At 31.3% G+C, this 11,929-nt stretch overlaps 1 protein-coding gene across 2 annotated transcripts; it reads left to right on the top strand.

Annotated features, from left to right (window-relative positions):
* Positions 1-2,473: 2,473 nt before the first annotated feature.
* On the top strand, positions 2,474-6,143 carry LOC122595873 (cycloartenol-C-24-methyltransferase). Of its 2 annotated transcripts, none has more exons than XM_043768337.1 (14): positions 2,474-2,581; positions 2,690-2,780; positions 3,492-3,558; positions 3,703-3,776; positions 3,867-3,951; positions 4,044-4,099; positions 4,175-4,229; positions 4,305-4,352; positions 4,477-4,560; positions 4,668-4,784; positions 4,871-4,954; positions 5,366-5,491; positions 5,570-5,667; positions 5,814-6,143. In XM_043768337.1, the coding sequence occupies exons 2-14, from the start codon at positions 2,698-2,700 to the stop codon at positions 5,863-5,865; spliced, it is 1,029 nt and encodes a 342-aa protein (XP_043624272.1). In that variant the 5' UTR covers positions 2,474-2,581; positions 2,690-2,697; the 3' UTR covers positions 5,866-6,143. The 2 variants fall into 2 exon arrangements, with proteins under 2 accessions (XP_043624272.1, XP_043624273.1); XM_043768338.1 differs by having other exon boundaries at positions 2,480-2,581; positions 2,693-2,780.
* The last annotated feature ends 5,786 nt before the right edge of the window (positions 6,144-11,929 follow it).

Genomic DNA, 11,929 nt, shown 5'->3' with positions numbered 1-11,929 from the left:
ATTAATGTCCTTCCTCCTACATAAACAGAGAGGTGTTCAAAAGTATCTGTATCTGAACCATGATCCCAAAATCCGATCCGATTTTCTCTGAAAAGTTGGATACGATAAATTTTGGATTCAAAATCGGATAGTGATTTTTGAAAAGTTTCAAATATGTTGGATATCTGAAAATATCCGATTTTTTTTGGTTAAATTTCAATATCATTTTTTTTTTAAATTCGAAATATCAAAAGATATCGAAAAATCCTAGTTTCAATATCTGAAAGTATCCTAAACGTTAGTCTCAATATCTAATAATATGAAAATCCTATTATTTTTTTTCTATGATACTTTTTTTTTCCTAAATTTCGGTTATTTGAATTTCAGATATTCAAAATTTCGGATAGTGGATTTGAATATCCGAACACATACCCAAAGGTTTTGGATATCCGAAATATCTAAAGTTTTCAAGATAAGATAGGCATAATATCCCTTTTGGATATCCGAAATTTGATCTAGAAATTTAGGATATCCAAAAGTCGAATATCCGACTTTTGGATATTCGAATATCCGAAGTTTTCAAAAATCGTTACCTAAACTTAAATCCAAATCCGAACCGAAATTTGAATATCCGACATTTCAAATAATACCGGATTAGATTTTTAAATAATGTGTTTAGATATAAATACTTTTGAACACCCCTATGTTTGTATAGGTGGAAAGACATTAATACCCCCATGTGCTACTCACATGGAAAACTAAACGACACTAATTAACGATTCTGTTAGCGAGGAACCGCCGTTGTAACTGAAACATATCTTCAAGGACCATGGTTGCTAAAAAATCAATAGATGAACTATCGTTGCAAAAAGTAACAAACCACAGGGACCATTATTGTATTTAACTCTATGAGATAGTATAGATATAATAACATCATATCTTAATTGTGAATGAAGGTTTGGTTTGTTATTTAGTATTTATTTAATTTGAAACTTTCTTGGGTTTAAATAAAAAAATAAAAATAATAGAGGAAATAAAATAGTAACAAAACAACTCTCATATTTATTTATTCTCAACTCAAAGTCAAGTCGGTTTCATAGATCATTCATCTAATCATTTAAGAGAGCCAGTTAATTATAGTTTGGTTGATAATACATTTGATAATACCTGAGCTTCAGATGTGATGTGGGTAATTCGATAAATGTTGGTTGATCGTATATTTCATTAGAGTTATCATTGGGCTTAATGTGCTAGAGTGATTTACGGGTGAAATCTTGTATGTAGAATTGGCGAGTACCTAATGAAATCAGTGATTAAGAATTTATCTTCAAAATGTTCTTTTTAACCAGTAGTTATTAAGAGAAAAAAAAATAATACTCTAAAGTATAAGAATTTTGTAAAGTAATTAAAGTAACACCTAACACCGAATTTCACGAGTTATTATAATCAATATAGTTTTAGATGGTGTATGCGGAAGATGAGATCTAGACAACTTTACCCTTACCTAAATAAAGATCTTGCTTCTTAAAAAGAACATCCGACTTGCATGGAGTAGGGATTGAATCTTAAACCTCTATCTCTAAATGTAAATACTTTTCACTTGATCTAAGCCTTGCTTGCGGTGCTTTTTAGACTTTATACGGTTAATGTAGAATTTCATTATTTAACTTTATTGCTGATAGTGTATCACATACATGTTGGTAGTATGGAAGGTCAGTCTAAACACAAATCAATCTTTAAAAGTGCAAATTGTGTTGTTTGTTTATGACTCAACCCTATTTAACGACAATCCATATGTGATATGTGTTATATTCGTGTTTAATTATTTGTTTTGCAAATCATATTGAAAATTGTAGATGCATATTAAAGTTTTGAAGGGTTAATTGATTTGAGTTAAGTCACTTTAATAGATTAGCAATCTTGAGTGTCAAACCGGCAAATCAAGCTTGATTAATAGTTTAATACTGATATTCGAGTGCAACCCATCTCAAATTTAGGCGAGGTTGAATTAAAGACTTAATCGAGTTCGACTTTAATAATTGAACCAGACTCAAGCTTGCAAATTAGATAAGACATTCGTCAAACTCAAGTTTAGCCTCGAGATTAACTACCAAGCGAAGCTCGACCTCAAACTTGAGTTTGACGTTGTGTCTGTTTGACTCTATTCACTTGAAAACCCTAACCATACCGAACCGATTTAGACTAAATAAGAGGTTAAGTAGTAGTGGAGGGAGCAAAGAAACCGACTCTCGTTCATTGGACCAACCTATGACCGAACAAAAAGGAATTCGAGTTATGTAAAGCCGATCAAAAAGTATGGTTCCATCAAAATTAACTTTTCAAATAAAATGTGAGTGGGCGTGAGACTGAGAGGATCCAAACACAGCAAAGCATCCAGCCGGCTTGCATCCAATCTAATCCCCACCATCACGTGTATTTTTACTTGCTGATTTGGCGATATTCCTCATATAAAAAGACAATTACATCTTCGCTGTTTTTGTGCGAGTATTTTAGATTCACTCTCTTCATATTTTCTTTATTAAATATCATCAAAGTTCAAATCCGTTTTTGCAAATCCAGATCCTCTTTTCACTTCCCACTTGTAACATCTCTTTCTTTCACTCTTTATTTATCCATCTTTTTCTTCTTTAAATTTTCTGATATAGTATATATATATATATGATATAATTATTTTATCTGGTGTTGATAGAAGAAAGAATGTCGAAAGCTGGAGCGTTGGATCTTGCGTCTGGACTCGGTGGCAAAATCGATAAAGATGATGTCCTTTCCGCTGTTGATAAGTATACCTTTTGATCTGTTTTTTCATTTTCTTTACAAACATCTTTGCATGTGACAAGTAGTATAAGGATTTTTTTTTGTTAATGTAGGAATATTTTTAGTATTGAGGATCTAAGTATTTAGTGGTCGTTTTAGAAGAAACAGAATGAAAAAACATGTTGGGGCTTATATTTATATGAATGAATCATGTTGTCATTATTGTGTTTGTACACCTTAAAAACCCCCTATCAATAGGACTTCAATTATTATGTATGTATATATATGCATATGTATTCTCCTATTTCCCCACTCTCCGTGGCGAAGCCAAGAGATACTATGTAGGATCGGTTGTTTGATTGGTAGGGACCGGCTAAAAAAGGGCATGTTGATTTAGACTTTTAAGTATATAATTACATAAAGATATTGTGTTTATTGGAGGGAGTCGAGCACCCTCTAACTCCCTACTAGCTCCGCCACTCCCCGCTCTATCTGAATTATATATTTGTTTTTAAGGAAAATTGATACTTGCCAGAAAATGTACATCAAGTATTACAAACCAGATAAATTGGTTCTTGAATTGCAACTGTAAATCCAAGTTACAAACTTGGTGGATAAAATACAATGTGAAAGTAGAAGGTAGTTTATCGAAAACCAAAGTTTTGTTTAGCTGTCAATGCATGTCTTGTATGCTATGGATTTGATCTTTTTGGTCGTTTTTGTGGACTTTTGTAAAGGTATGAGAAGTATCATTCGGATTTTGGAGGTGCGGAGGAAGATAGAAAGGCCAACTACACTGATATGGTAAAAATGAAAAACATTTGTCCAAGTTTTTAGATCTATGTTAACCTTCTCTTATATACATGTATTTATATATTGTTACAATAGCATAATAATAAATACTAGTTAGTCTATTACGAGGACTAAAAGTTTTATCTTTTGTTTCAGGTTAACAAGTATTATGATCTTGTCACAAGCTTCTACGAGTACGGTTGGGGAGAATCATTTCATTTTGCCCCAAGGTAGATATAGTCTTATTTCAATGATTACCCCTAAGCCCTGACATAGTTTATATTTCTGTAGTGCTAAAATTATGTTTACTATATTTACAGGTGGAATGGGGAATCACTTAGAGAGAGCATTAAAAGACATGAACATTTTCTTGCTTTGCAATTAGGCTTGAAGCCTGGACAGAAGGTCTTATTAGTATTTAAGTTGCTTTCAAAGCTATCTGATTGATTGTGTCATTTTAATTGATAACAAGTGTTGGATGCTCTGTTTTTTTAAAGGTTTTGGATGTGGGATGTGGAATTGGTGGACCGCTGAGGGAAATTTCTCGTTTTAGGTAACTGATTAGTGTTGTCATTTCTCATAACTCATAGGTATAAATGTATTTTGACTTTGATTTTCCCTGTTGCAGCTCCACATCTGTGATGGGAATAAACAATAATGAGTATCAGATAACGAGAGGAAAGGTAGAGTCTCTTATGGTACTAACGGTTATGTTAGTATGAATTATTTGGATCTTTATGTATCTATGTTTTCTCTAGGCATTGAACCGTGTTGCGGGAGTAGATCGAACCTGTGACTTTACAAAGGTCAGTTTTTGCTGACCTGTTAGTGTACATTGTGCTCATTTTTGTTTCATGTATTACTTTTTAAAGGATTGTATGGTTTTAGTGCAATGGACCTTAATATATTTTGTTATCCATTAATATGCAGGCTGATTTTATGAAGATGCCCTTTTCCGATGCTACTTTTGATGCAGTGTATGCGATTGAGGCTACTTGCCATGCTCCAGATGCGGTACATACATATCATTTATGAAATGCTTTTGAAGCTAGGTTACTATCTAACCATGCTGGTATATGTTGGGGTTCCCTTATTAAGTTATTGGTCATATCTAACTGCAGGTTGGATGCTACAAAGAGATATTTAGAGTCTTGAAGCCTGGTCAGTCATTTGCCGCATACGAGTGGTGCATGACCGATGCATTTGACCCTAATAACAACGAACACCAAAAAATTAAGGTACATGGCATTTTACATAGATTGCATAATAATTTATATATTTTGAGCTTCATGGGCCATATAATAATAGAACTTTACGGCAACAGGCAGAGATCGAGATCGGTGATGGCCTTCCTGACATAAGATCAACTAAACAATGTCTTGCAGCTCTAAAAGAAGCAGGTTTTGAGGTGAAATTAGTAGCTATTAATGGGGCAATTTTAACCCATTTACTTACGGACGGGTTGATAATGAAAGTCACTTGATGTGTATTCTTAATGCACAGGACTTTCTTAAAAAAATAAAATTTTCTATATGAAAAGTGCTATATTTATTTTCCACTAAAACGTACAGTCCATAAAGTCCAGAAATCGTTATTTTCGAATGGTTTATAATTTCTGTAGTGAAATTTGGCACTAGTTATGTATCATAGAATTTAATAATTTTGTACAAATAGTGTTTTGGATCAACCTGACATGACTCATACATTATACTTGTCTGTTTTGACCTCTCATACCAACCTGTCGCCACAACTAAAAACTATCTGTACTAGTGTACCATATCGCTTGTGCCAAGGATGTGATTTTTTTTTTGCTATTAAGGTTATATGGGAGCAAGATCTCGCAAAAGATTCACCTCTTCCATGGTACTTGCCCCTGGATACAAGTCATTTCTCTCTCAGCAGTTTCCGTCTTACAGCAGCTGGACGGTTTATTACTAAAAATATGGTAATAGCCGTATATCTTTTGAATGTTAAAAGACTGTTTTCACTTCAGATTAGTGCATTAATTTGTTGTTATTTGTAGGTGATTGCCCTTGAATATGTGGGACTTGCCCCTAAAGGAAGCCAAAGGGTTCAGTCCTTCTTAGAAAAAGCTGCAGAAGGCCTTGTTGCTGGTGGAAAGTGAGAACATACCTCCTTTCATAAAACTATTATATAGATTGCATTTCAACTTTTTCTGACATCACCACCCTAAAAGAAACCTGAAAAAAAGTTGTATGAACCTTTATATCTTATTGTTAATATTATCATGTAAATTTGTGTGGCAGGAAGGAGATCTTTACACCAATGTATTTCTTTTTGGCACGGAAGCCACAATAGGACACTGGTCAGTGAAACGGATATCTTTGATTTGCCTGCTGGTGCATACTTGACCGTGTTTGGTGGTGCGTACTTACTGTGTTTTGACTGGTAGAACTCTCCGAAGGATGGTGTTTTTAATGTGACTGATAGGTGGTTGGTAATTTTCTCAAGTTTGTTGTTTTGGTTTTCCTGGTTTCGTAGAGGTTGTTGGTTGTTTTTGGAAGTACTATTGATCTCAAAGTTCAAAAGGAATTATTAGCTTTTCTTGATTGCAAGTGATACATTATTTTCTTTAATTTGCGTAATTGTTACATAACCTACAAAGGTGTAGTTTGTGATGCAAAACAGAAGCCACGAAACTGGTTAACACACTTTTAACGTCGGACGATTTCATCCTTAATCATTTTAAATTATTTAGTATGACATTTATTCGAGATTCAAACTTCTGCTAGCATTTTGGAGCTTTTCATTGGCTACGTAAAACGAATTATTTTGGACTCAATGGTGAGGCTTATCAAGCTCCTTAATTGTTGATCCTCATCTTATTTGAACAACTAGCTCATGAATCTGAAGTGGTGATATGAAATGTAATGGACTAAACTAGGTCCTGGACCTGGTTCACTTAACAAAATTATAAATCACAAGTCCATCACCAATATTAAAGTGTGAAGAATCGGTTCCATGTTACCTTTTATAATACTCCATTGATAGTATATGAAGGAATCAACCAGCCCTGACCTAAAATAGGTATCCATCAAAATATATCTAGAAGACTAGAATAAAGAAGCAAAATCAAATATGTTTGTAGTTTAAGTTTCTATTCAAAAGAAAGTATTGGTTCTTAGAACATGGTATGCAAGATTGATTCTTCATTCTTCACTATCAACAAAATGATGCAAGGGTTGAGGAAATAGCAAACATATGTTGGATCGAATCGCGTGCCAGTGGTCACAAAAGTTCTAATAGATGTCGAATTTTATTTTGATATTGGGAAAGTTATGGAAATAAGAGTAGTGAAAAATGCAAGCAAATACTTAAAAAACTGTAATCCTAGTTTGCATGTTAATTTAAAAAAAAATTCACAATAATGGTGGCTTTGATCAAAATCAATGATAAAAAGAAAGGAAGGAACAAAAGCATTTTGACTGTGTGTTTAGGTTTGTCAGTCATGTATCATCTTAATCTTATCTTAATCTTAATATATGTTAAAAGATAACTGACTTAATAGTTATTAACCAATCACACCTTTTAATTCCTCAAAATTAATTAAATTTCTAAATTAATTTACACTTTTTTGTTTTTCATTATCAATTTACATTTTAATCCAATGTCAAAATAGTTAATACTTTATTGCATAAAATTCATCTAATAAAAAAAACTTAAAAATTAGAGATTTAAATTAATACGAATTAATATTTATATCAAGTATTTTATTTTTATTGTTTTTATTGTAAGGTTTATCTAGGTTATTTGAAATATAAATAAATTACTTAACTAATATTATTTTTATTGTAAGGCCTATCTAGCTTACTAAAAAATCTAAATAAAATACTTATAATTTTAAATTTTAAATAATTATTCTTAAATAATTAAATATATATAAAAATAAGCAAAACTTATCAATTAAAAACATAAAGCTAACGTCAATATCAAGAATTAAACACATAACATAAACAAAATTCAATTTGATTTTACAAGAATTTTCTGATAAATGAGATAAATATTATCTCAAATATGTGATAAATAATCCATATATTTGACACGAGACTAAATCTGGTTATAATTTATATTCCATTTGTTGTATACAAGTGTGTATTAATACAGATGCTTGTAATGAAAATAATATGTATTGTTGTTGGGAGAACAAGAATCAAACATGATGCAATATTTCATTTGGGCAAATTCTGTTATCATAGAGAAAACAAGAACATAATAATGTGGATATATTCATATATACTTTAATAATAAAATAATAATAATAATTTGAGTATATGTTCCAAAGTGATCGAGGTCCTAACTCAATTAGCATTTGACCAGATCTATATGCATTGTAACAAATAGGTTACAAAGAATATTTACATCTCGAGGTTGACAAAGAATATTCTTGTTTCCCATCTATGCATTTTAATTTTCAAGCATTAAAACAGTTGAAGATCTTTTCAAATTAATTTCAACTGGAAAGGTATAAGTTTAAATTTTTTACCATTAATATATTAAAGGTCAATATTTAAAAATCACATTCAAAATTTAACCTGTTCAAAATTTTCTTTAACTTGACTAGTCAATTTAGAAAACTTAAAGAAATCTCCTCCCTTAAAAAAATGTTATCCATATATAACTCATTTTCAGACGCCCATTAAATAATTTATTTTTCTTAATCTTCGAATTAAATTAAAGATGGACGTGAAACTCTCAGTTGGTACCACTTATTAAAACAGTATCAGGACGGATAATTTATGCTGACAGCTTATACCTAACTCTAACAATCATTTTTTTGTTTAGAGCAAAATAGTAAAAAAATGAATTTACAACCATATATTAAGTTTACAAGGATTATTATTATTATTATTATTATTATTTGGAAAGGTGAATTTTCTTGAAATTTCATGTTGCGATTCGACAGTGGGATGTCCTTTTGGAAGATACAGGAGTGAAACAATAAACGGGTTTTGGTCCGGCTATTCGAAGGTTCGAATCATTTCGTCCCAGAGCGTATCCATTATACGTTGTCTTAACTGAGTCCGTGTTAGAGCGCTATCTCGAAGTAGAAATGCCTATTTCAAACCCGATAGGGAAAAACCCCTACTAATCCATCCGAAGACACGACAATTAATAGGGTTAAACCTTGCCCCTCGGTCTTAAACCTGAGTATAGCTAAGTCAAATCATCATAGAAGAATTTTATATGTCTACCGACTTCAACACAAAATCAGAAATAACGGGATGTACTGAGCTAATGGACCAACGCTTTTCATATTGAAAGTTAAAATCGACATTAAAACAATGAAATTATGAGGCTAATACGCCCTCACATACCTATTATCTATATGACTATATCTATGATTCTATTCTCAATCCTATAAGAAACCAAAACATATCTTAATTGCTCATTTAATTTTTTTTAATTATATTAAAATTGATTTTCGTATCTTTCAAGTATTTTTGTACTCTGTAGATCCAAATAAAGAATTCAAAATCAAAAAGTGATACGAGTATTTAAAAAAAAAGATACTGAAAGAATTAAGAATAGTAGATAATTTCAACCAATATGGTTACTTTAAAGAAAAAGAAAAAGGTGATCTATACGTTTTTTCTTTATTTCATACGTGCACCTCTATATGTCTAAAAACTAGTTTACCCATAAATAATAATTTAACAACTATCCCTTTGGTTCAAAATAATAATATATTTCGATTGACTAAAACAAGAAATGTTCATCTATAATAGACCACTATTTTCCACTTTCTTTCAAATTAATTGTTTAATAAAAGTCAAATACCGTTTCTACTTTTCTAAGCTTCTTGACGACTTTCATCACAAATGAACTATTGTTACTATTTTCCACATTTCGTTTCAAAATTAATTGATTGAAAACCCTACCTTTGCTGTAATGTATAATTGTTTAAAGTGGTGGTGGTAGCACTATCATTTTCGTATCGTGCATGTATTTATCTAGTTTATAACTAACAAAAGCCTAGAAGAGTATAAGTTAATATAATGAAAATATTTATGCAAAGGAACAACAATAATTCTAATCTGACAATATTTGTTTTCTCTCTTTTCTTTCCGATCATGATTTTCGTTGATGAATCGTGAGTTTGTATGTTGTTTGTCACTCTAACATGTTTTTCAATCTAACTATTAACAATAAATATTTGTCTCAAATTGATTTGTTTATTGGATAATTATTATATAGTTTCATTTCAAGCTTTCCAAAGTACTAGCAATGTGAGGATAATAACATTGAACTCTTTAAGTTTGGTAGCCAAGATTCGAGAGCAAGCATATTAGTGAGGAAAAGAACTTTAACTTAAAAACTTCGAATTTCGATGGTATATTGCACCATTTGTATACATAGTTCCCAGGCAATGAATGCTGGTGAAAAAAGAGGTGGTCAGTTGTTTTTGCGGTGCACAATAACAAGTGTCAAAAAGGTGTCTTCGTCAATGTAAAAATTGTAGGAGACCTTTTATTACTCTTTTAGGGTAAGAATTATAACATACCCAATACTCCAAGGGAGTAAACTCAAAATATCACTTAAAAGAATAACGTGGCTTAAAGAAAAAGGAAAAAAAATGCTGCCCTAAACGCCGCGGCGTATAATCGTCGTGTGCATATATAAATACACACACAACTCTAATGTCAAAACCGCATCTCTTTCTCTCCAAACCAAACCCCTATTTTTATGGGCTCTTCTTCTAACTTTGTTTGGCCTGTTTTTTAGTCTATTTTTTTTCAATCTTTATTCTTTATTTTTTTTTCATTATATCATTATTTTTATAGGAAGGAAGAAGATGGGAAAATATACAGAAATATTGGATGCATTTAGAATTGCTTGCAGGGTCCATTCTCATTGTCCACAAACTGCTCGGATGTATTATCATCCACCTTCGGCGGAGAACCAAAGTCACGGCGGAGATGTCAAGATGAGCAGCGACGGGAATGGTGGTGCTGCGGCGGCGTCGGTGGGTAGTAAGATGGGGTTTGTTATGCCTACTGATGATATTCTTTATTACGTTGTATGAGGCTTAAAAAAATATCTATATTAAAAAAAGATACGAAAAGACGTGAGATTTTGTATTCGTAATTTATACTATTGTTATTTCTGTTTCAGACCATTTGCGTAATGCTAGTATTTGATTTTTTTTTTGTTGGATTATTACTTTTTTAATATTTATTTGAGCTTTTGTTGGACTTTATTATGTTTTATTTTCCGTATCTTGGTGGACATCAAAATATTATGCGTATATAGTTAGTTTTAAAGATTTTTTTTGTCTTTTCAGAATGCCTATTTAAGAAAAGTTTATATGAAAAAATTGTTTTTTATGGGTGGTAAGCAATCTGTAAAAAAAAAGGACACTAGAAGTCTAGAAGAATTATTATGCTTAATTTATGCCTGACTTTATGCGTAGTTTTTGAAGCCAGCTTGCAATGACTTGGTAATCAAAGATTGTGTATATATTTTTTGGGGAGCTTTGTTTCATTAAATGTTCGGTAGCTTATTTGACCTCAATATATAAAGTTAGAAATATGTGGACCAGACATTTATTTGTATTTACGAGTATTAGAACTACTACCAACAATGGGTTAGCTCACGAAAGATGGTTTTATCAAGCCCTTAACATTGTTTTTCTATTTTGTGAGTTTTATTTGTTTCTCTCTATGTATTTCTAGAACTAGTATTAGATAATTAGAAGGTTACCTTTAAAGTGTGGTATATCGTTTCTTGTTTACCAACCTTAATCTATTATTTAATGTCCAAATCAAACATCCCCATAACAGATTAAGGACTTTTGTAAGAATTGAAATTAAATAAATAGTAACAAATCTGATTAAAGCTTATATTCTTTTATTAGGCAACTTTTGTAAATGAAGTTAACAAGTTTTCTTATGAAGAAAAAGAATGCCGATTTAGAAAGCAAGCATATATAAAAAGAAAGAAAAAGCGAGACGTGTCTTGTTGGAACCGTGCCTTACGTTTGAGGAGTTTGGTAAAGATGTTTCTATAGCGTAGAAAGAATTGATATTTTGTGATTTTTTTTTGTTTATTATTACTTTTTCAATTACACCTTACTTCCATATATACTATTCGAAATACTCCTAAAATATCACTTGTATTTATAGAACTTTTGATTTTACTTCAAGAAAGAAGATCGAGTTACTACTAAATGATTAACCCCACATCGGCTTTTTAGTCTATTTAGTAGTGGATAATAATGATGCAAGGCTCTCTTCATAATATTTCAAAAGAGATAGCTATATATAATCGTAATTAAGACCTTAATTTTAAAAAGATAAAGTCTCCCAATTCTTTGATAAACTATATTAAACTAAGAGCTCTTTGCATGTAGTCGTAATAGAAT

The sequence above is a fragment of the Erigeron canadensis genome, chromosome 4 (genome assembly GCF_010389155.1).
Source record: "Erigeron canadensis isolate Cc75 chromosome 4, C_canadensis_v1, whole genome shotgun sequence".
Lineage (NCBI taxonomy): Eukaryota > Viridiplantae > Streptophyta > Magnoliopsida > Asterales > Asteraceae > Erigeron > Erigeron canadensis.
This window is presented reverse-complemented; position numbering and strand designations above follow the sequence as displayed.